Here is a 23,570-nt window from a genome sequence, read left to right as displayed (position 1 = left end):
TGGGCTGCAGAAGGCACCAGGCTGCATACCTTTCCCTTGCTAAAAGCCTGCTGGCCTGAGGGCAGTGAAGCCCCGGCCAAGAACCTGGCCACTGGGTCTATGTGTTTGTAGCTGGAAAGCAGAATATGTCACCATCTGGCACCCAGTAGATATTTAAAGATGCGCTCCTTTCCCCCTGTAATTTTCAGTCAACCTTGAAATTCCAGGCGCTTTCTTTTGGTTCCTAACATTTTAAAGCCGTTCTTTACATGCTCCCCATCCCCATCCCCTAAGGAATTAAATTTCAAACCAGACTCTGAGTGGGGGAAGGAAGTAGGAAATGATCAGGTCGGTCAGTTCTTTAGCCCAAAAAGGGCTTCAAGCCCTCAAGGGATGTTGGGCTAGTACCCGGCATCCTTTGTTGGAGTCAGCCCTGCTCTCAGAGCACTGGGCACTCAGGACTCTCTGCAGGGGCATTCTTTGCCGAGGGAAAGCTGTCCTGAACCAGGCCCTCTGACTCTCCAGAACAGACTACAAACATGCAAATTAGAATTCTTTTAATAGATATATAAAAAAAAGTACTAAAATACCCACATGGTTCTCCTGTGTACTTGCCCTAAAGAATATAAGGGGCAGAGTGAAGAATCCCAGTGCAGTCCAGTGGGCCCAAAAGTGGGCCTTCCCACAGACTAAGGTGTGCTCACCCTCCCCTGCCCCCCCCCACCCCCCATCACTATCCCTCTTGCTGTTCCCAGCCCCCAGTTCCTGCAGCAGGAAACCCCAGTGGTCTGGCCTCGGCACTGGGTATAAAGGCACCTGAAGGGGTGGCTGGGTGACTGAGGATGTGTGACCTTTAACCATAAAGACAATACTAGAGTGGGGAGCGGGTCATGAGCAGCTCAGGCAGCTGCCAGGGCCCACTCCTGTATGGCACAGGTGGATGTGGGATGGCCACTCCAGGAGTGAGGAAGCCTATATCCCAACAGAATACTTTCTCAAAATTGTTTTTGGTATAAAATGAATGCAGAGAAGACATGGGGTGGGGAGTAGTGGAGGCTGGGCCAGCCACCCTCCCCAGCCCTCAGATCATGGCGATGCTCTCAGGGGCACAGTTGAGGTGAGTGGAGGTGCTACTGCTCCCGGAGGACTTGCAGGCCCGGCCAGCAGGCTGCAGCGCAGCCACCAGTGTCTCTGAGGAGACTGCCCCAAACTCATAGCAGAAGGTGCCGTAGAAAATGAGGATGTCGATGACAAACACCCACTCGCACAGGGCTGCTCCGTGCTGCAGCTGAGAGCTCTCGTGGATGAAGAAGACGCCGCCTGGAATGGGGCTAAGGAAATGTTCAGTAGGACCCGTGGGGACTGGAGACATACCTGCCTTCCTGGATATATAACTAGGTGGGGGCAAAGGGCGGGGCCTGAACTCCCAGGAGAGGGAGCAGAGACCACCCTGGATGGTGGTATCTGGAAGGTGTGCCGGTCTCCCTCACCTTGGGTGAGAGAAGGGCTGGGCTAGAGGACTTCCTGGCTGCCCTGTCCTGGAAGGATACTGAGGACCAGGACGACAAAGGCGATGGCGGCCAGCACGATCCGCAGGTAGGCCATAGCCAGGTCCTGGGGGGCGGTGGCTCCATGGTAGGAGAGGACACAGTGCAGGCAGACAAACAGCAGCCCGGCAGGGAAGGCCACACCAGCTCCGATGTAATGTAGAGACTTGGCATGATCCACCTGGGCCCAGAGCGAGGTGCTGGTCAGTGAAGCAGCCCTGCTCCCCCACCCCTTCACCTCTTCTCTGTCCCTCTTCTTCCCTCTTTCCCTCCCAGGCCCTCCTCCCCCACCCCCAACCTGGAGGGGCTGCCCCTGCAGCTGGGGTCAGCCCTCAGGAGACGGGACCCCCCCAGACAGCCATGCCCTTTTAGGGGACGTTCAAGAGGTGTGTGTGGGGGTATACCTGAAAGTTTCCAACCACCACGAGGCCTGCAGCATTGGTGCAGCCTGTGATGAGTGTTGTGGTGTTAATCCAGGAATGCCGACTCTGCTCCAGGAGCTGCCCGTAGAGCAGGAGGCAGAGCAGGGCCACTGGGGAAGAGGATGGGTGGAGCCAGCATTAGCGCCTTCCTCTGGCCCAGCCCGTCCAGGAGCCCGCTAGCTCTCACCCCTCCAGACACTGAGGGCCAGAAGGGAATAGATGGGCAGGTGGTGAACTGGGTTTCCTCAGGCTCCAGCCAGCAGGGTGGCTGTGTGGGAGTCAGCCTGTAGTCTTTAAGGAGCAGGGAGAGAAGAGGTCCCTTTTGCTTTAGCCCTTGGTTGGGTGGGCTGCGTTGAGAGCAAGGGGTTTCTGGGGGGAAGGGTATGTGGGGTGGGCTGGACTGGGCTGGCTGGGGGCTAAGGGCACAACTCACCCATGAAAGCACCCACGTTGCCAATGAGGCTGAAGAGGCAACTCTCTGGGGGATATGTGCCGCACTTGCTGAGGGGAGGGGGCAAGGACAAAGTGAGAGGGGCAGGAGCACCAGAGGGCCCCCATTCTGGCCCACTTGCCTTCTCTTGCTTCATCTGTGCCCAATTTAAGCCACCGAGAAGGACCAGTGTCTTTCACAAACAAATGGTCCTTATTGGTACCCCCTCCCCTACAAAAAAAAGCAGAGCTCATGTGTGTGACAAGTTAGGGAGTACCCAGAATTGCTTAGCAAACCCCAAGACTCCTTGGACTCCCTGAGACTGTCAAAGCCTGTAGCTGGTTTGGCTTTCTTTGAGCCAGAGCGTGGGCCAGGCACTCAGAGGGCATGAGCTTAAACCCAGGTATCTCGCCTGGCTGGTGTGGTTCAGTGGTTGAGTGTCGACCTATGAGCCAGGAGGTCGAGGTTCAATTCCAGTTGGAGCATATGCCCAGTTGTGGGCTCAATCCCCAGTGTGGGGTGTGCAGGAGGCAGCCAATGATTCTCATCATTGATGTTTCTATCCTTTCCTCTCTGAATTCAATAAAAATACATAAAAAATTTTAAAATATCCAGGCAGCTCCACTAACTAGCTGTGTGACCTGAATGGACGACATACTCAGTTTCATTTCCCATAAAATAGAACAATAGCTGCCCCAATGCTGGGAGGATCAGACGTCATGCATGTAACATGTTCCGCACAGTGCCTGACACACAGTCATTGGAAAGCAGTACTGTTACTAAGGGCTCTTAATATAATTATTATTCCTGTGAACCCCTTTGGGACCGGCCTTTGCTTGAAGGGCTTGGGTCTCGCTGATCTGCCCAGTGTCCAGGCCTTACCTGATGAGGGGGACATCGTCCAGGGTGCAGCAGCTTTTGGGACCCCCTTGCTCAGTAGGGTCAGGAGAGCAGGACTCGTTGTAGGACCTGGAGGCAGGACAGAGTAGATTGGGGGAACCCTTTGTCAGGCCGCTCAGAGACCACCCTCCCGGACCGCCCTTATCAGGGGCAGGAGAGCCCACTTCCCAGGGCCTGCCTGAGACAGAAGCCAAGGGGCAAAGGGATGGTGGAAAGCAGTGGGCACGAAGCCATGCCTGGGGGGCAGGCGCGCCAATGTCAGAGAAGAGCAGTGACCCAGGGTCTCCGTCTGGCTCGCAGCAGCCCCGGCCCAAGAGGGAAGAGAGATGAAGGGAGCTTTAGAGTGAAGCTGTCTGCAGAGTACGCCATACCAGTTCTCCACAGGGCACACGTGGCGGTTCATCACGGCCATGGCATACCTGTGGGAACAGAACCGTCACCCCATGACCCCAGCCCAGCCTTCCCCCACCGACTATTCTCTTCTCCCTGGATTCTGGCCCCGTTCATAGTCATTGCCCCTGCTAGGGACTCAAGTTGGGATGGCCCTGATGCCACACCAGAACCCACAGCAACGGCCACAAACTGGAGGACCTCTGGAAGTTGCCCTGGCTAAAAGTATGTCTGTCAGGGCCACCTTGCTGGACAGCAGTGGTGCCAGCCTGTCCCAAGGGACTTGTCCAGGCATCAGGCCAGGGTTTGGAGACAGCCACAGTGACCGTGGGTATCGCCCTGGGGCCTGCAACAGGACAAGGGGCTTTGTGTGTGCTATCAAGCTCCTGTTGGGTCCTGGCTGGGCCCTGTCCCTCTTCAGCCTGGGCCCATTTTGTCCCCGTTCCCCGTCCCCCCCCCCCCCCCCCCTTCTACTCACACAGTCCATAGGCCAGTGATGGAGAATGCTGATAAGCTGACGGGAAGGAGGATCCAGGCGGTCATGAGGGAGGGGAGCCAGGGTGGTAGTGGTGTGGGAGGGATGACAAGAGGTAGGTGGGGAAGAGGGGGCAGGCCCAGCTACCTTAAGATACTTCGCCAAAACCATCAACTGCCCCGGCCTGGTGGAGAGAGATGGGTCAAAGTCCAGGGTCCAGTGAGTGGTGAAAGCCGTGGGGGTAAGGGGGGGGGGTGTGGGTGGGAAAAGGAAGGTAGTCATCACCTGATTCGGAGCTCCCGCCAGGACTCGGAGTGCCCACCCTGAGCTCAGCCCACGCCAGAACGTGGCCACCCTCTGACAGCCACCGGGGGCCCCCGCGTCCCACCCCAAAGTCACCGGTACTCGGGGGCTGAGGTGGCGCCGTAACATCTGGACAGGGAGTCACCCGCCCTCGCCTGAAGGAGCGGGGCTGGCAGCCAAGCAGCAGTGAGGACGGTCAAGGGGCCAAGCCCCAGGCAAGCCCGGTGTGGGTCCAGGCCCCGTAGAAGGGCGGCCACATGCCGGCAACCCGCGACCACTGCGCCCCGCAGAAGCGCGCGCTCGTGCGGGAAGCCCAGCCCGGCCCCCGCCCGCGTGGGCGCCCGGAACCCGCGGCAGGCAAGTCCCCGGACCCGGGGCACGAGCCTTCTCTGGTGATCCCTGGAGGGTCCTGGGAAGTAGGGGCCAGTACGCACCTCCCCGGAGAGCCCTGCGGCCGCGGCGCACCGTCCAGCCCGCGTGGCGCCGTCCCCGGCTGCGGCCCTCGGAGCGTCCCCGTAGGTTTAAAGGGCCGGCGGCCACGCCCTCGCCCTCGGCCGCGCCCTCGCCCTAGGCCACGCCGCGGCGCCCGCCGGGACCTGGAGTCCGCGTCGCTAGTGTCCTGGGGCCCGCGCTCCGCCCAGGACTACAACTCCCGAGGCCCCGCGCCCAGTCCCGGTGGAAAGGGGGTGGCGCCCCAGCTTCGGGGAACCTGGGCGTGAGGATCGTGGCGTGGGACTCAGCGGCCCCTCTGTCTCCGAGATGCGGGAAGGCTAGTCCTGTTGCCCGGGTTCCTGCGGTGGAAGCTTAGGGAGGCGGGACGCTGGGGGCTGCACCACCTTCCGGCTGCACTTGTGATCGTCCCGGTGCACGTGGCTGAGGAAGCCTGCTCCGCCGCAGGGCACATTCCGCTGCTGGTGAGAGTTCGGGTTATCTCTGCAGCTGGCGCCGGGCGCCTGCTCTGGCCAGGCGAGGCGGTCTGCAGAGAAGCCTTAGCCTGCCTTACAGTCAAGCGCCCTGGATTTGGCTTCTGCTTTTCTCGACTCCGCAAACTCTGGAGGATGCTATTCGCACCCGATGCGTTTTCAAGGGAACAAGCACACAGAATATTACTGTCCAGAAGTCAGTATCTAAAACATGTTACCTAACTGCTCAACACTTAACCAGTGGATTATCCAGTCTAAGTAGACGCACATGGCCAGGTGTTGGCAGGTAACAGGAAGGTGGGCGACCCAGAGCAAGTTGGGAAAAGGAAGAAGAATTCTGTGGGAATAAATTACCCTTCAGCTTCATCAAAACGTCGAGGCCAAGAGTGCCCTCTTGGCTCCTTTCCTAATTAAACAGGCAGAATACTTCCTTGCACATGCCAGAAGGGTGCCTGGCGCTCTAAAAGGAAGCCCAGCATCTGCTGAGGGCCCTTGTGAGACAACACCGGGGCCAACAGATCATTTACCGGAAGGGAGCATGGGCCCAGGCTGCCAGGAGGCCGTTTTAGGGAAAGGTTAAATGGCTGGTACTGTTAGGGAAATGGAGCAGATAAGCCAGACATGGCACTGACAAAGGAGGAACCCCTTTGGACTCAGTGACAGTTAAAAATGGAGAGGGAGGGGGAAAAATTAGTGAAAAAGGAAACCTGCTGGAGAGCCCTTTGCCGAGTTCCATCAGGAAAAGCAGTTAAAGCAGCCATGGGCAAACTAGGCCCGCGGGCCGGATCCGGCCTGTTTGAAATGAATAAAACTAAAAAAAAAAAAAAAAAAAAAAACCGTACCGTTTTATGTAATGATGTTTACTTTGAATTTATATTAGTTCACACAAACACTCCATCCATGCTTTTGTTCCAGCCCTCCGGTCCAGTTTAAGAACCCATTGTGGCCCTCGAGTCAAAAAGTTTGCCCACCCCTGAGTTAAAGGATGGCGGTACAGAGCCATTACTGTACAAGAACACCAGGCTGAATGGACCAGTGGGGTGTAAGATTTAGGGCACCTTCTGCTGGCCATGCTCTGTGCCCCAGGAAGAAGGGGGGCCTCTTTCTAATTCACAGAGACACCATCTTCTGACTCAGGTGTGTTTCCATTGGCGCAGGCCCCTTTTTCTCATCTGCCCAATGGTGTCGTGAGCCCTCAGCATTTCCTACCATTAGTAGCTTTGCCAATCATAACCAACACTGTTATCTTATTGATCTGGGTTTGTGTTCCTGTCCAACCTTTATCCCAGAAGACCTGAGAGAGCTGGCTATTCAAGTTCTGAACTGGCTGTTTTAACATAAATCGGGTAGACAAGTGCTCCAGAGCTGTGAGGAGGAAGATTTGGCTTAACATGACAGTATGAGTAAGGAGTTACCCCGATAGAGCTCCCTGTGACAGAATGGGTAGTTGGTAGGGGAGAGTTAGATAAGAAGTAGGACCCGAAGTCTTTAAAAGTCCCTCCAGCTTTAAAGCTACGGGAGTTACACTTCTACCAGGACAGTTCTTAAAATAGGCTAAGCAAGAGATGAGATTTCAAGTGCTGATTCTGTGGTGCTGAATGCTAGGAGCAGGCATTCATCTTCACCTCCCTACATACACAGGTGATTTCACAACTCTTGGCAAAAACAGTGCTTGTAAAAATAATGTTTATTGGTTAAAAAAATTACAGTCTTTGAAAAGTACCTTCCCTCCAGGATTTTTCAAATAATTTGCATACTTTTTATTCATCTACATAGCAGAAACACTGAAATGAGAAAACAGAAGACTATATGGCTTTTTATACATTTAACATCATAGCGAAATCAGTTCAACCAGTCTGTCATTCTGGTGGCTCTGAAAAGGCAAGAGGAGCCATTCACTCAGGTTTTCACTTCTAGCTTCACTCCAATCACTGGGGAAATTCGGGCTGGGTGCCTGCGGCTCCTTGGCCATCAAATTCCTCAGGGACAGGAATACAAAGAGGGAGCTTAAAATGTTTTGAATAACTTTCAACATTCTATGGTGATTCTCCCAAAGGCTCAGAGGTAGGAAAATAATGTCTTTATTCCTCTTTCTATAGTAAAGGCTTCATTTATATTTGTGAATCAGCTGGGAATCCACTACCCCAAAGGATTTCTTCCAGCTCTCCCAGCTAACATCTAGTTGGGCGTGCCCCGTAGGGTAGACCATGGAGATGGAATCTCTCTTTCAGAGGCTCTTCCATAGAGAGCATTTGTTATTGCCCATGCTGCTCGGTCCTCCTAATGTCTGGCCTGGCTCCAGACTCCCACTCTCTCACTCAATACAAAAAGCTTTACATTCTTTTCTTGCGTTATGTTCACCAAAGGCTTCCATGTTTGCCAACTGGCTGGAACTCAAGCTTTAGTGTTGTTGGGTTTTTTTTTTTTTTTTTTTTTTGCACAGCCCAAGCCCCATGCAAACCCCAGCTTCCTTCTATTTGTAACATTACCCACTTTGGCCCAGGAAACACAAAACCTTAAAATCCAAGGCTTAACTCTCAGTAAGTGAAGGAACACTTAGTTTTGGAGGGACATGAGATATGCTATCAGGCTACCAGACTTTTTTCAGACAGCCAAGGAGGTATCTAGTCAAGTGAGTGTTGAATCTGAAGCGGCCAGCTGGGAAGCTCCAGCTCGTCCAACACTGTTGCCACTGCGTTAACAGCACGGGACAGTCCCCTTCGGGACTTATCTAGAGCCTGTGGGAAATGCTCTCAACACTGTCCTTGAAGGCAAAGCACCGATTTTTGAAAACAGCTGCCAGAGGTCTGGAGGTAAGTCTGGTGAATAAACTGGTTAATACCATCTTAGATTCCAGATGACGGGTGGCAAAATAAGCAACGAGCCTGTGCTAGAAAGCTGCTGAGGGCCATCACCAGAGAAGCATTTCAGGCACACCTAGAGCAATGCAGCCTCAGCCCCAGCAGTTCTGTTCTGCAGGACAACCTCTCATTTAAGCACCAGGCTTAGTGCTTTATATAGTCAGACTGCATAAATTAAGAATTCGATCTTTCTTGAGTGGAAAATATTTTATATGCACTTGATATGCAAAGTGCAAGAAAAATTCTACACGCAAAGAGCTCTCATTAATTTCTTACCTGAGTGTGTGAGATTACATGACAAACATAGAAAGACAACAGGTACACACTTCCCTTCTCACAAAACAGGAAGGGAGGCTAAAATCTCCGCTTCTGGTCTTGTTTCTAAATTTTGTAATAAATCCAGGAAGCAGGCCACCCAGCGGAGAGAAGATGGCCCCCAAAGTATTTCCAGACTGGGCAGTCTAAGAGTTCCAGTGAAATCCTGTGTCCAAGTCGGATCAGTTGACGAGTTGGAAAACTAAAATGACTGGTCCTCTGAGCGGCAGGGAAGCTGGGATGATGGCACAGCCCCCTTGACCCAGGCTCTGGAGGGTAGTTAACATTATGTTAAAAGGCACTTTGACTCCAGCTGAATATATAGAGGGCAAACTTTCCCCTTTAAGAGTAGAACTGAGCCCAGGACCGGCACGTTTAAGGCCTTTAACCTTGGGCGAGCTCTGTGGGTCAGGAGCACTCTGGTCCCTTCACAGCCAGGCCCTTCTAACGAATCCACCTCATGGACATTCCTGGCACAGTCAGCTCTGGCCACCTGCATCTTCGTAAGTACTTTAAGAGTGCCCTCAGGTGTCCTTTAAGAGGAACGTTGCTGAGATGGACCAGCCAGACTGACCTGGAGACCCTGATGTGGAGAAACCCCTGGGGCAGGTGGACTTTGGTTTCAAGAAGTCTCAGTGCTCATGGGTTCACATCAACCCTAAATTTCAAATTACTAAAAAGGCTCCAATGTACTGGAAAACTGCAGCGTGGGTTTCTCAGATCTTTCGCCTAACCCTGCATTAGGAAAAATGTTCACTTAAGTGAAAGCACTGATACTCCTGGGATTTTTATTATAAGGATCTGTTGGGAGATTATATACTCTTAGGGAGGCAGGAAAGGAGAAAGGATGGGGCAGGGGAAGAGCAGATGAGAGGTTCATTTCCTCTGAGACATTGTTTGGACCTCCCCCTGCCCCCCGACCCCCACCCCTTTTGCAACTAGGGTTCTAAATAGGCAATTATTGCTGTTGAATTGCTCTTTGTATCTATGTTCCATACTGTTAAATCACATTTGGAGAGGCAGTTTTAAGCATGTTTTGATAATTCCCCTTTAAGGGATGAGGTTGAAAGCTAGAACTCTAGCTTAGTCCTAACCAAGGCAGGTTTTGCTGCAAGAAATCCTTGCAATTTAGTTTTGGCATCACCTTCTTAGGTCTCCTTATCTAGATAGTGTAAAGCAGTGGGGCATGACAGAAACTTGAAAAAGCCATGGCAGGGGAGGGAGACATGCTTGGGAGTTGGCCTCAAAAATGAACATCTCTCACTGTGTTGGTGTAGGGATTACTGGGCGAGTGTGTCAGAAAGGTAGCGGCCCCCTCACCCCGCCACGACCCCAAACCTCCAAAGTCCTGAGCAGCCGGAGGTGCAGTCACATTGGGAGGTGGGGAGTGGGGCGGAACTGATGGACTGGGAGACAAAAAGATGAAGGAAAGGAAAGAACAAAGAAACAGCTGGAAAAAAAAAAAGACCTAAGAAAACATGAACACGAGCAGAAGCACGGTGGGAAGGAACCCTAAAATAACGTGGCTCACGGAGCTGGGTGGAGCAGCAGTGGCCAGCTATCCCAGGGCATATGAACTCGGTGAGAAAGCAGCATGTTGGCATAAGGCTCATAAACCTTGGCTCTCCCCGGCGCCTCTGCTTCTAGAACACCAAGCTAGCCAAACAAAATTCTCAAAAATTCCCAATCAGGCCGGTCAATGGGCCAACATACAAGGAAGGTGGTCAGGCAATGTCCCTGCAGCACCCTTTTCTAGCAGCTCTGGGGTGTGTTTGTGTGTCAAGATCAGCCCAGACTGGTCCTGGCACCCCCAAACTAGGGAGCTCCCTGGGCAGCGACCCCAGCCTGGAGGGAATGCTTTCGGCCCCGTCAGTCTTGGCTCTGGCGCTTTGCAATCTCCTCCTTGATGCGCAACTTGAGGGCCTCTTGCATGGGTGGATCCAGAGGCGTGTGTGCCGACACCTCCTCGCTCACCCTTCCTGGGTCATCGTCCTACGTGGAGGAAGAGTCAGGAAGCTCAGGGTCTGGCCTCTTCCGGAAAGGCCACCTGCCCTGTCCCTAGACTGTGCTCTCAAAGAACTCCGTTTGACTCACACGTGCCAGTGCCTGCCATTTCCCAGGTATCCCCTGTGACAGTGACTCTCCACGGAGGGCCATGAGCCCGCCCTGTGGCCCGCTGAGGATCACTGTGTGTGTGGCAGGAGCTGTGCTCAGAAGCCTTGCCCGGCGGCTTGTGCCCCCATGCGGCGCAGACACTCCCTTCTGACCCTGATGGAAACAGTGGCTCGGGGGCTGGCAGTGGTTTCTACCAGTTCCTGGGCACCGTCAGGCTGCAGCTGTCTCCGCCAGGCGTACCTGATACACGATAACAGATGTGACCTCGCCGCCGTCCGCCTCATATTCTAGGCAGAAGAGCTGACGGCCAGAAGGCTCTGGCTCGGAGCCGCCGCTACTGCTGCTTTCCCGGGACTCCTCACAGTCTGGGTTGCTTGGGTGGGCAGAGCCATCTGGAAGGATGAACCAGAGTGAGAGGGGAGAGGGGAAGGCCGCGGGGGCCCCGACCACAGAGAAAAGCCCCCGTCTTTCTGCAAGCGTGCTCGTATGTGAAATGCATGCGTGCATTGGCATGCGTGCATGTGACACGCGTGCCCGGCCGTTTCATGGACCCCCGCATTCCTGGCCTGGGGCCAGCACCGTCCTGCACACCGTATGCGTTTGTGTCTGAGTAGGGTTGGGAGGTATAGGAGGCACGGACAGAGCTCGGCCTGGGCTGCCATTTACGAGCTTTCAGCTTCTGGGCCTCTCTGGGCCTGCTTTTCTGACTGTGAAACGGAAATAGGAGCTCCTACCTTGTGGGGGTCCTAGGATAACTGTGTGACAATGCACGGAAGACCTCACAACGCCTTAATGCCCAGCAAATCTGGCGCCGTGTGTGGGCTATTGCGATGCCGCCTAGATCTCAGGGAACCTGGGGAAGCGCCTTTGGCTGGGTTTGGGCTTCAGGCCACCATTCTGTCCCGGTCGCCCGCGGCGGGCTGAGCCTGTCCCCGGTGAGGCAGTGGGGAGGCGGGCAGACAGTGCGGTGGGCACACTGGCGACAGCTTCCCGCTGGCTCCCCGCTAGGCCCCGCAACGCTGAGGCGTAACGGGGGCCGTGCACCCTCCCTGTTCTCCAGGAAGCAGCACTGCGCGGAGTCTGGGGAGCGCCGAGGCGGAGGTTCCGGGAGGGGCCGCGATGAGCCGAGCCTTGGGAAAGGGGTGGTGTGTGTTTTTCCGGAGAGAAGGGGGCGCGTCGAGGCAGAGGGCCCGGAGCCGAGGAGCGCGCGGGCGCGGCGGGCGGCCTCACCTCGGCGTCGCGGCAGGTACACCTGCAGGTCGGGCTTGCGGGGCCGCGCGGGCGCGGGCGTGTGCCGCCTCCTCGCCTTCTCCTTGGCCGCCTGCTTCACCTTCTTGTCGTAGTCATCCCTGAGGGGAGCCGAGCGGGAGTCAGGGGCGGCCGGGCCGGGCGGGGCTGGGGGAAGGGCGGCGGGGGGGACGGTACCGGGCGAGCTGATTCCGGCGGATGTGGTGCACGAAGCCGTGGCTCATGTCCAGCCGCCCGCCGGGCTTGCAGCAGAGACGCGGCCCGGGGTCCGGCGCCGCTTCCATCGGGAGCCCTGGGCGCGGGGCCGCCGCCGCCGCCGCCGCACCGGCCGCCTTCCGCCCCGAGAGCTCAGCACCGCCCCGCGCTCGCCTTCCGGCCTCGCACGCAGCGCTTCCGCTCCGAAAGGGCCGCCGGGCCCCGCGCCCCGCGCCCCGCGCGCGGAGTTCCTAGCGCGGATGGGCGGCGGGTCGAGCGGAGCTTTTCTTTGTGACACCACGTGGAGGGACAGGGTTTGGGGCTGCCGGCCGCTACGTCGGACAATTCGGCTCCTGTGACGCCGCTCGGGTTCGGCGTGGAACTGTGCACCTCGCCACCTGCTGCGTGACCTCGGCGGACTACTGAACCCCGCCGTGCCTCAGTTTCCCCATTTGTACTTGGGGACCGGAGAGCACCCACCTCCAGAAAGCCTGTGCGGGGGCGAGTGCTCCGGCAGGACTCGCAGCGGCGCCCCGGCCGCAGTCCCAGCTCTGCCGTCGGCCAGCCTGGCGCCCACCGGCTGGATGTCTTAGCTGCCCCGCGGGAGGACCCAGGGGTATTCGGGGGTCTGAGGGTGTGCCATTTGGAAGTTCTTAAAACACACACACACCTAGGGATTCGTGATTAGGGAGGGGGCACACCGTGCTGCACCCACACAGCGGTACGTCTCTGAGCAACCCAATGGGGCGCACGGTTGACACCGCGAGGATGAACTTAAAAATAAACCCGGCGGAGGGAAACGGGCAGCGGCCAAAAGGACCTGCCCTGGGCGTCCCTGTCTCCGGAACAAGACGCCAACTAACCTGTAAAACAAAGGGGACACTTTTGGGGCTGGTGGGTAGGTGCATTATCTTGGTCGTGGGGATGGTTTTGATAGGAAACTCAAGACGTTAAAACTTTTTAGTGTTAGGCCGATAGTTAATGGGCTCGGACATGAATGCACGTAGAAAGCTATGGTTGCAGGGACTGGAATGTGTGACCTGCGCGGCCTTCAGGAGACCCGCAGCCATTCGTTGTGCCCGGGAGGCCTGCGAGCGACCTAGACGGTATCGGAGCCCTGGTGCTCCAGGGAGAGGGCGCCTGCCGCCCGCATGCAGATGAAGGGGTGCCCGGCAGATGAAGGGATGATCGGCAGATGAAGGGATGATGGACAGATGAAGGGACATCAACCGGCAGATGAAGGGATGCCTGGAAAATCACAGGCTGCAGCTTTTATCTGATTAACCTTTTCCCCTGAATTCCAAACCCCTTACTTACTTTCTCCTGAATTCCAAACCCTTTACCTACACTTTCCTGCTCCTTGTAAAAAGCGTGGCTTGAAAGGAGATGTTAGATGGTCCCGATTGCTGGCCGCCAGAACAAAGGTCCATGGAGATCGAAGCCTTGTCTCTGCTTGTTGGTGCTGGTGGGGGCGGGCGGCGCACACGCCAACCTCCCGCTTTCAGGGTCCGAGTGGGTCCACCCACCCGGCAGTCTTGAGACAAGCGCACACTTTAAACGGGCGGTTTACTGTATGTCAAAGCCCCTCAGTAAATCTGCACAAAGAAAGTAGCCGCAGCTTTATTGGTGCCACGGTACGTCCCCTCTGTCCCACGCGTGCACTTCCGTGCGCTGCAAGAATAACCCTCTACATGGGGAATTAGTTAGGGACTCGGGGCTGCTGCCGGTAGGGCATGTTTTGGGGATGTCATCTGGTTCTCCAGTGCAGGGGCGCCGAGACTGCGGAGCTGACCCCCTAATTTTGGTTTTGGTGCACAGTGCATCTTTTTTTTTGTTTTTTAATCTTCATCCAAGGACCATTGAATTTTTTTTTTTTTTTTTTTTTTTTTTTTTTTTTTAGGGAGAGTGAAAGAGAGAGATAAAGACAGAGAAAAACATCGAAGTGAGAAAGACATCCATTGGCTTCCTCCTGCAAGACCAACCAGGGCCCAGACCGGGGAGGAGCCTGCAACCGAGGTACATGTCCCTGATCGGACTCGAACCTGGGACCCTGGGTCCGCGGCCGACGCTCTATCCACTGAACCAAACTGGTAGGGCCAATGTATCTCGAAGAAATCTGGGACCCAGTGATGGCTTTTTAAAATATATATATATATATTTTATTGATTTTTTACAGAGAGGAAGGGACAGGGATAGAGAGAAACATGGATGAGTGAGAAACATAGATCAGCTGCCTCCTGCACATTCCTACTGGGAATGTGCCCTTGATCAGAATCGAACCTGGGACCCTTCAGTCCGCAGGCCGACACTCTGGGGTGTGCAAACTTTTTGACTGGAGGGCCACAGTGGGTTCTTAAACTGGACCGGAGGGCCGGAACAAAAGCATGGATGGAGTGTTTGTGTGAACTAATATAAATTCAAAGTAAACATCATTACATAAAAGGGTACGGTCTTTTTTTTTTTTTTTTAGTTTTATTCATTTCAAACGGGCCGTAGTTTGCCCACGGCTGCTTCGCTTAGCCAAACCGGTTAGGGCACGGCTTTTTTTTTTTTTTTTACCCAGAAATTCTACAGCCAGTAAAATGTTGCAGTCCCTTTAAGCTGGGAATTTCGGGCAAGGTGACAGGAGGCCTGCCGCTCGTTCTCAGCTGCGCGCGCAGCCGCAGAGAGGCCGCAGAGAGGCCGCTGGAGGCGCGGTGCTTCCTGGTTTCTGTGGTATGATTTGTCCCCATCGGCGACTCGTAGACCCCTGGACACAGCGCGGCTCCTGATTGGCTGCCTCCCGCGCGCTCCGGAGTCCGCGGCCCCCGCGCAGGGCGACTTTGCCGGTAGTGGCGATGTCCGGCCGGTCCAAGCGGGAGTCTCGTGGTTCCACCCGCGGGAAGCGGGAGTCCGAGTCTCGGGCCAGCTCGGGTCGCGTCAAGCGGGAGCGAGATCGGGAGCGGGAGCCCGAGGCGCCGATCGCCCGCGGCAGCCCGGTGCGCGTGAAGCGGGAGGTCGAGTCGGCGAGCGCGCGCGAGGCCCCGGCCCCCGTGGTGCCCGCCGTGCGGGTGAAGCGGGAGCGCGAGGCGGACGAAGACTCCGAGCCTGAGCGGGAGGTGCGAGGTGCGCGGGGCCGGGCCGGGCTCGGGCTCCACTCCCGCGTTCTCCTCTTCCCTTTCCAGCCTTCGTCCCCGGGGCTGGGGTGGGGGGAGTCCCCCTTCACCGGTGTCCGCGGCACGGCTCTCGCCTGTCTTAGGAGGGATAGTCGCCTGAATGGGAACCACAGCCATACGGTTTCTGAGCAACAGCAGTAACAGTGGCAGCTTTACTTAGCGAGTGCCCAGCACGGGCTAGGCGTTGTTACTTATTTTACAGGAGCCGCCGTCAGTGTTTACAAACATCTGAGAATCCAGTCTTGCTGTAATTGCTGGAATCAGACTATTCAGAGTTGAAAGCCTGGAGCTGGGCACTTGCGCCTGTCATCCCGGCCGGGAGACCTGGATTCTCATCCTGACTCTGAGTCACTGTGGTTTGGGAAAGTGGGGTTCGCGTTTTTGAGAGAGAGAGAGAGAGAGAGAGAGAGAGGGAGAAAGAAACAGAGAGAAACAGAAACAGTGATGTGAGGGAGAAACAGTGATCGATCAGTCAAACCTGCACCCTAGGTTATGTGCCCTGATGGGAATCGAGCCCGCAACCTTTAGGTGTCCCAGAGGACACCCCAACCAGCCCAGCCACCCTCCAGGGCTGATGTATGCTCTTTTTTATTAAAAATTTTTTTTTTATTTTACTGATTTTTTACAGAGAGGAAGGGAGAGGGATAGAGAGTTTGAAACATCGATGAGCTGCCTCCTGCACACCTCCTACTGGGGATGTGCCCGCAACCAAGGTACATGCCCCTGACCGGAATCGAACCCGGGACCCTTCAGTCCGCAGGCCGACGCTCTATCCACCGAGCCAAACCGGTTACGGCTCTGTCTCATTGTTGATGTTTCTAGCTCCCCCTCTCTCTGGAGTCAGTAAACAGAATATTTAAAAAATTATGAAGAGTGTGAGATCTTACACTGTTTGCAAGCTACCAAGTCCGCCTGTGGCCGTTTCATGGCTGCTGAAGGAAGACGCGGGACAGTTGGGCCTCAGACGATGTATTATTCCGTTGGTCACAGTAGGCAGAGTGTGGCCTTGGTGTCATTTCCCCGTCACTTCTCACAGCGCGACGCGAAGGGAACCCCGTGGGCCCCGCAGCAGAGGAGCTCCGAGTCCAGGGAGCCTGCGTCTTCATGAGGGGCTGTGAGACTGCCTTCCCCTCCTCTGCCTCCAAGGCTATTCGCTATGCAAACATCTCTGACCAGATAGTCTGGAGCTGTTGGTGCCTCTGGTCACAGTATGTGCAGAAATACGAGGCGACCCTAACACTGTTCAGCTTAAGAAGTGGGACACAACCAGCATCGTTGGCGGTCCCCCAGGCTCCTGCTCAGTTGTCTGCCTTCTTTGCTTCAGTATTCACTTGTGAATATTTTCTGGTCCCTTCTGCCTTACTAGTTATACTTTTACCTCATATATGTACCCCCAAGTAATACTGTGTCTTATTTGTATTTGATATAAATGGAGTCACACTCTATGTAGTCTTCTGATTTGCCCTTTTTTTTTTTTTATTAGCTATCTAGATAGATATTCATGGCTACAGAGTGTTCTATTAATGACGTACCAAAATATATTTCTCCATTTTATTTGTGGTGGATATTTCGGTTGTTTCCAGTTTGGGCACTTTCAAATATTGCTGCTATAAATATCTTTTAGTAAAGTACTGGTACATGTGTGCAGAAATTCTCTATGGCACATAAATAGGAGGGAGATTGCTGGGTCAAAGGGTCTGCATATTTTCAGCTTTGATCTTGCTGAACTATTTTCTAATAGGTTGTAACAGGTCTCACTCCCAGCAACACGTGAGCATGCTCATTGCTTCACATAGTCGCCAACATTTGGAATTTTCTGGTTTTATTTATTTATTTATATTTTTAAAATATATTTTATTGATTTTTTACAGAGAGGAAGGGAGAGAGATAGAGAGTTAGAAATATCGATGACAGAGAAACATCGATCAGCTGCCTCCTGCACATCTCCTACTGGGGATATGCCCGCAACCCAGGTACATGCTCTTGACCGGAATCGAACCTGGGACCTTTCAGTCCGCAGGCTGACGCTCTATCCACTGAGCCAAACTGGTTTCGGCTGGTTTTATTTTTTCCTCTGGTAGGTGTGAAGTGGGGTATCATGTACAAGGATATTTGCATTTTCTTGATTATTGATGAGGTGGTATATCTTTTCATATGTTTGTGGGCTGTATTTCTTATTTTCTATTGGGTCATCTGTTTTTTTTTGTTTTTTTAAAATATATTTTATTGATTTTTTTTTACAGAGGAAGGGAGAGGGATAGAGAGTTAGAAATATCGATGAGAGAGAAACATCAATCAGCTGCCTCCTGCACATCCCCAGTAGGGGATGTGCCCGCAACCAAGGTACATGCCCTTGACCGGAATCGAACCTGGGACCCTTGAGTCCGCAGGCTGAGGCTCTATCCACTGAGCCAAACCAGTTAGGGCAGTCATCTGTTTTTTTATTGCTTCACAAGATTTAAAAAAATATGTTTTGTTTTTATTTCAGAGAGAGGGAGAAGGAGAGAGAGAGAGAGAGAGAGAGAGAGAAAGAATCATTGATCGGCTGCCTCCTGCACACCCCCTACTGGGGATGGAGCCTGCAACCGGGCATGTGCCCTGGCTGGGAATCGAACCCTGACCCCTTGGTTCATCGGTCAACACTCAATCGCTGAGCCACACTGGCCGGTCCAGATTTCTTTATGTAATCTGCAAACAAATCATTTGTTGGTTATGTCTGTTTCAAATATATTCTCTCAGTTTGTGGCTTATTCCATTAGTGGGCTTTTTTGTGTGTTGCCAGGCCACATGTATAGGAACTCACCCCATCAGCTTTTCCCATTTGTTTGTTTGTTTTCCTGGCATTTGACAGGTTTCCAATTCTCACACCCTATGATGATTTTCCTTTCAGCAAAGAATGGCCGAGTGGATTCTGAGGACCGGAGGAGCCGCCACTGCCCATATCTGGATACCATTAACAGGTTAGCAGGACAGCAATGCCATGAACAGCAAGAGAAAAATGCAGTTTATGCAGGAAGTTCTTTGGAATGCACGTTGACCAACACATTCAAACATTTTATCCCTTTTAAAGCTTTCTGCCCAGAAAATTGTGCTGCTTGCCATGTTTACTAATGTTTGCTCTTCAATTTAAAGTATCAGAGGGCATTTTGTTTTAGGGTGGGCAGCTCATTTTGAATTTGTGTGATGAAATAATGGGATCCGCAGTGTCAGTGACAGGAGCAAACAAATATTTTTGAGCGCCACTGTGTGCTGGGCACTACTCTGGGTGCCCGTGGCTTACATGTGGCTGTTGGACCGTCCCCTGCAGGGTGCTGGGTGACGTTGTGGGACACGGAGCCAGTGCTGCTTCACTTGGGTGCTGTCCTAGACCTCCACCCTGTTCATTGCTTGTGTTTGTTTTGGTTCTCTTAGGAGCGTGCTGGACTTCGACTTTGAGAAACTGTGTTCCATCTCCCTCTCGCATATCAATGCCTATGCCTGTCTGGTGTGTGGCAAGTACTTTCAGGGTAAGTAAATGTTTGTATTATAAACTTGCTCAGTTTGCAGCTCTCGCTGCAGGTCTGCTCCAGAGAGATGTTTTTTAAAAGAAACTAAGCTGCGGTTAGGTTTCATAATCCTTCTCTTTGTTCCCAGGAAATTGGAATACTCAGATAATCAATAGAAGGTTCTCTGATTGGTTAGAACCCAAATCCATGTGAAAGAGGGAAAGAGCTAGTCATGTGAAAGCCTGTGTAGGAGATTTCAGAGTCTCTGGAGTTTTGAATCTCTGTTGTTTGCTATACTTACGTCTTTTTCTGAGAATCCTTTGGCTCTAAGGACTTTTTCATTCTGTTCTTTCCTGGAAATTCGTTATTTCAGTTCATTCAGAACAAACAAATGCTATGTACATAGTATAGTGGATGATGCAAAAGAAATATAAATAACATTCTTTGCTCTTATAAGGATCTTACAGTCAAGGTTAACACACAAAACAATTAGCAAACTCTATAAGACTGTAAAGATTACTGCTAAACTGTGGCACTGAATATAAATAAGGACAACAGGCGTTGAAGTATACAGAGATCATTATTAGCTGGAGTATTTGTGTTGAGTTCATGAAGGAGGTGGAGGTGGGACTTGAACTGGTAGGACCTAAAGGTTTGAATGAGGTAAGGGAGAGATATTCTAGAAAGGAGTGCCAACAACGAAGAAAGGTATTTTAGGTGCAGGATTGTCCTGACTATGGGCAAAGGGACAGTCAGCCTTGAGTGATGATGGACTGTCACAGGATATGTATATGTGCATATCTATGTATGTACATGCATATATTATATGTCAATATATACATACATATTCCCAACTTAAAAATAATTTATTTCCTAATTTTTAAAAATACAAAATTAACTCATATGTATGTATATACACATGCACACACATGTATATTTCTTTTTTTTTAAAAAAAATATTGATTTCAGAGAGGAAGGGAGAGAGACAGAAACATAAATGATGAGAATCATTGATTGGCTGCCTACTTCATGCCCCCTACTGGGGATTGAGCCTTCAACCTGGGCATGTGCCCTTGACTGGAATTGAACTGGGACCCTTCAGTCCGCAGTCCAACGCTCTATCCACTGAGCCAAACCGGCTAGGGCCACACATGCATATTTCATATTCATACATATGAAATTAATTTCCCCAACCAATGTCTTATGCCGTCTAGGAAATAAAGTAACTGTTGTGCTTTTCTTGCTAACTTTTGTGATGAGAGAAGTTCATGTGGGAGTTTCGTTTCATAGATGGCATAGTACTTTGCTTTGCTAATATTAACATGTTCCAGTACAAAACAATGAAAGGAAAATCAAACTTGATCTGTGCTATGCCCTTTTCTCTACAGCCTTTTGTCTTTCCTTACAGGCCGGGGTTTGAAGTCTCATGCCTACATCCACAGTGTCCAGTTCAGCCACCATGTCTTCCTCAACCTCCATACCCTCAAGTTTTACTGCCTTCCAGACAACTATGAGATCATCGATTCCTCCCTGGAGGATATCACGGTGTGTGTCCCAGAGGGCTGGTTTGGAACCAGTTCTCCTGAGAGCCATCCCGGGGATCCTGGGATCTGCCCCGCCCCCCCCCGGAAGAGTCTCAGCCCCTTGGCCTTGAAGAGGTTTCTTTCCCCCCAGAGGTTTCTTTCCCTTTGGGGGGAACCAGGGAAACCAAGTAAGGAGGTCAGGATCCGTAATTATGGCCTATGGGCTGCAACCTCGCCATCATTCTGCTTTCACTGTTGAGGGTTGGGACTGAAAAAATATGGCTACTTACTAATTGGGGTGAAAGCGTTTTTATGAAATGTTATCTTTTCACACTTTGAGTAAGGCTGTGAATTGGGCCTGGCATAGGACAGTGCATACCAAGCTGCATTCCCGTCCTAGCTACTTTGACGTGATGTGGCCAGGGTGGCCACCCTGCCCCATCTCTGGGCTCGTGTTTGTGGCCTGTGCCAAGAGTCACTGTAGCTAAGCAGAAAGTGTGGGAAGTCCTCTTGGGCTTTGTTTAATGTTGGACTGTTGATGATTATTTTTTTAAGGAAAGCTGGGTGTTCTGAGTGTTTGAAATGCTGCTGATGCTACCTTTATGCCCATATTTGAAGTTACAGTGGTATGGACAGTATTTCCAGAGGGAGAAACAAGTAAAGTCAAGGTTTCAGAGGGAGTTAGTGGTGACCGCTGTCCATCCTGGGACATGGCACGTGCAGCTCTGGGACTGGGGAGGGTCTGCTCCTGCCCCTGCAGCCCCAGGGGTCAGAGGTCTCGGTCTCACAGGCTGGGGTGGAGGTGCTCCTGCTCTGCTCAGGGCCCATGTGCTGGCGCTGCTGCCTGCAGAGACTCGAGGGTCCTGCAGCTTCTGGTAGTGATTGGTCATGGGGTTGGCTGGACCTGTGTTGGAGGAAAAACCTGAGATTCAGTAGTTTTGGGTTAAACATAGAGAGCCCCTTCTAGATTAGCAATGGGGAGAGGCCTACCCCATGTTACCGTGGTCTTTATGCCTATTGTTGGGAGCTCTTTGGGTGTGTGATGAGACGTTCATGACCAAAGGGCTTCTTGTTTTTGGCAGCGATTGCTGTTCGAATTATATCTTGTGAACTCTGTAGGCAGCTCTAAAACAACTTACAAGTTTCTTTTGCTTTGCAGTATGTGTTGAAGCCCACTTTCACAAAGCAGCAGATTGCAAACTTGGACAAGCAAGCCAAATTGTCCCGGGCTTATGATGGTACCACTTACCTGCCAGGTATTGTGGGCCTGAATAATATAAAGGCTAACGACTATGCCAACGCTGTCCTTCAGGTAGGATCAAGAAGGGTATAGTGAGGGAGAGGCGTGGCGAGGGAACACTGTGGAGGTCAGCCAAGAAATGACTGCCTCTGACAAAATGCAGTCACCTGGTCCCCAGACCCCAAGTCTTACTGAGGACTCTATTTGAATATTTGCTCTCAGATGATGAGGCCTTTTCTGGCCTCTGCAGCGGCCAGGGAATCAGAGAGAGAATTTGTGTGTGGCCTGGCAATACAGGTCAGGGGCAATGCCCAGTAGGAAACACACATGCTAGGTGATGCATTTTTTAAAATACATTTTTATTAATTTTTAGAAAGAGAGGAAGGCGGGGAGAGAGAGACAGACAAACATCTATATGAGAGCGAAACATCGATTGGCTGCCTCCTTGCCTCCTGCATCCCTTCTGTCTGGGATTGAACCCATAACCTGGGGATACGCTCTGTCAGGGAATTAAACTGCAACCTTTTGTTGCATGGGATAATGCCCAACCAATGGAGCTACACTGCGCCTGGCTGTGATACTTTTTTCGTTTTTTTAAAAAAATATATTTTATTGATTTTTTTACAGAGGTAGGGAGAAGGATAGAGAGTTAGAAATATCGATGACAGAGAAACATCGATCAGCTGCCTCCTGCACACCCCCTACTGAGGATGTGCCCGCAACCAAGGTACATGCCCTTGACCAGAATCGAACCTGGGACCTTTCAGTCCACAGGCTGACGCTCTATCCACTGAGCCAAACCGGTTACGGCTTTTTTCGTTTTTTTAAGAGAAAGTTGGGAAGGTGGGGAGTGGGGGAGAGAGATCGGCTGCTTCCTGTACATGCCCTGACCAGGGATCAAACTCCCAACCCATATACGTGCCCTTGACCAGGAATCAAACCTGATCAAACCTGTGACCCTTCAGTGCATGGGCCAATGCTCTAGCCACAGAGCCACACTGGCCAGGGCTTGAATACCTTTTTAAAAAAACTCATGTATCATATTCATGTCAACAGAGTGTCTGCAGAATTGGGCTTTACGTGAAACTCAGTATGAAAGCTGTTGCTGTAACATGAACTCTCAATGTGAGCATTTACTTCTGACTCTTTAAGGCTGTCGCAGGCACAGCTCTATTAGAAGAACTTGAGTTGGAAGAGCTTGGCTCCCAGGGGCCTTGCAAAGGGGCTTTGGATTAATCAGGATGTTTGACTTCCAGGCTCTGTCTAATGTTCCTCCTCTTCGGAACTACTTCCTGGAAGAAGACAATTATAAGAACATCAAGCGTCCTCCAGGGGATATCATGTTCTTGCTGGTCCAGCGTTTTGGAGAGCTGATGAGAAAGCTCTGGAACCCTCGAAATTTCAAGGCACACGTCTCTCCCCACGAGATGCTTCAGGCTGTTGTCCTTTGCAGCAAGAAGACGTTCCAGATCACCAAGCAAGGTAAGGAGCAACGCATTTCTATTTTTTGATTTTAGGACAACAAATCTTGTTTGATGAACAAACTTCCACTTTGCATTGAACCTTATAGTAGCTAGAGTGAGTGCCCAGTGGATAGCGTGGTTAGGTTCTGCACTCCTTTTTCATCAGCCTGCTCTGATCAGATAGATGCCCAAGAGATCTCAGGTGGCTAGAAAACCCGTCTAACTTGATAAATTAACATGTATGGCTCAGGTGAAGCCAGGAAGCTGGGAAAAGACACCAACCCTTATTAAGCACCTGCCACCTTTGCTGCTCATTTTGTCATGTTGCGGAATAGAATGTTCTGATGAGCTATTTTACTGTTTTCATCCTCCAGTTAGTATTGCCACGTGAGTAAAGTGGACACTTTGTAGCTCCTCGTACCTGGTCTCATGTAGTGTCCTCTAGCATCCATGTCAGCTTATACACCTTTCATTCATGGTGCTAGTAGGTTTTAGAGCTGCAGGGATAAGAAATAATTTTTCTCTTCCAGGAACTCCCATTATAGGGGGAAGATAGTTATGTAAAAAGGTGATTATAGGGTGTTAAGTGCTCCGATAGAGG

At 52.2% G+C, this 23,570-nt stretch overlaps 3 protein-coding genes across 7 annotated transcripts in view; 1 reads left to right on the top strand and 2 right to left on the bottom strand.

Moving 5' to 3' along the window:
* Window positions 1-521: 521 nt before the first annotated feature.
* On the bottom strand, window positions 522-4,943 carry TMEM150A (transmembrane protein 150A). Of its 2 annotated transcripts, none has more exons than XM_081101140.1 (8): window positions 4,881-4,943; window positions 4,147-4,327; window positions 3,515-3,697; window positions 3,261-3,347; window positions 2,382-2,449; window positions 1,931-2,058; window positions 1,530-1,707; window positions 522-1,299 (listed from the first exon to the last, which is right to left on the bottom strand). In XM_081101140.1, exons 2-8 carry the CDS (start codon window positions 4,209-4,211, stop codon window positions 1,061-1,063), a joined length of 948 nt encoding a protein of 315 aa, XP_080957266.1. In that variant the 5' UTR covers window positions 4,212-4,327; window positions 4,881-4,943; the 3' UTR covers window positions 522-1,060. The 2 variants fall into 2 exon arrangements, with proteins under 2 accessions (XP_080957266.1, XP_080957267.1); XM_081101141.1 differs by having other exon boundaries at window positions 3,650-3,697.
* A 2,863-nt stretch (window positions 4,944-7,806) lies between these two features.
* Window positions 7,807-12,217, bottom strand: LOC308526112 (UPF0561 protein C2orf68 homolog). Its single transcript, XM_081101139.1, has 4 exons — window positions 12,086-12,217; window positions 11,891-12,009; window positions 10,901-11,052; window positions 7,807-10,537 (listed from the first exon to the last, which is right to left on the bottom strand). Exons 1-4 carry the CDS (start codon window positions 12,190-12,192, stop codon window positions 10,415-10,417), a joined length of 501 nt encoding a protein of 166 aa, XP_080957265.1. The 5' UTR covers window positions 12,193-12,217; the 3' UTR covers window positions 7,807-10,414.
* USP39 (ubiquitin specific peptidase 39) overlaps window positions 11,738-23,570 on the top strand; it is a 29,681-nt gene continuing 17,848 nt past the window's right edge. The window contains exons 1-6 of one of the 4 annotated variants that reach the window (XM_081101136.1): window positions 11,738-11,906; window positions 18,149-18,218; window positions 18,670-18,764; window positions 20,152-20,288; window positions 21,426-21,578; window positions 22,763-22,988. In XM_081101136.1, coding sequence (XP_080957262.1) covers window positions 11,780-11,906; window positions 18,149-18,218; window positions 18,670-18,764; window positions 20,152-20,288; window positions 21,426-21,578; window positions 22,763-22,988 — 808 coding nt within the window. In that variant the 5' untranslated portion in view covers window positions 11,738-11,779. Of the gene's footprint in view, window positions 11,907-14,911; window positions 15,209-18,148; window positions 18,219-18,669; window positions 18,765-20,151; window positions 20,289-21,425; window positions 21,579-22,421; window positions 22,632-22,762; window positions 22,989-23,570 lie in introns of those variants that run through there. The other 3 variants (XM_081101135.1, XM_081101137.1, XM_081101138.1) reach the window with 3 other exon arrangements.

Source organism: Myotis nattereri, assembly GCF_964212035.1.
Source record: "Myotis nattereri genome assembly, chromosome: 10".
Classification (NCBI taxonomy): domain Eukaryota; kingdom Metazoa; phylum Chordata; class Mammalia; order Chiroptera; family Vespertilionidae; genus Myotis; species Myotis nattereri.
This window is presented reverse-complemented; position numbering and strand designations above follow the sequence as displayed.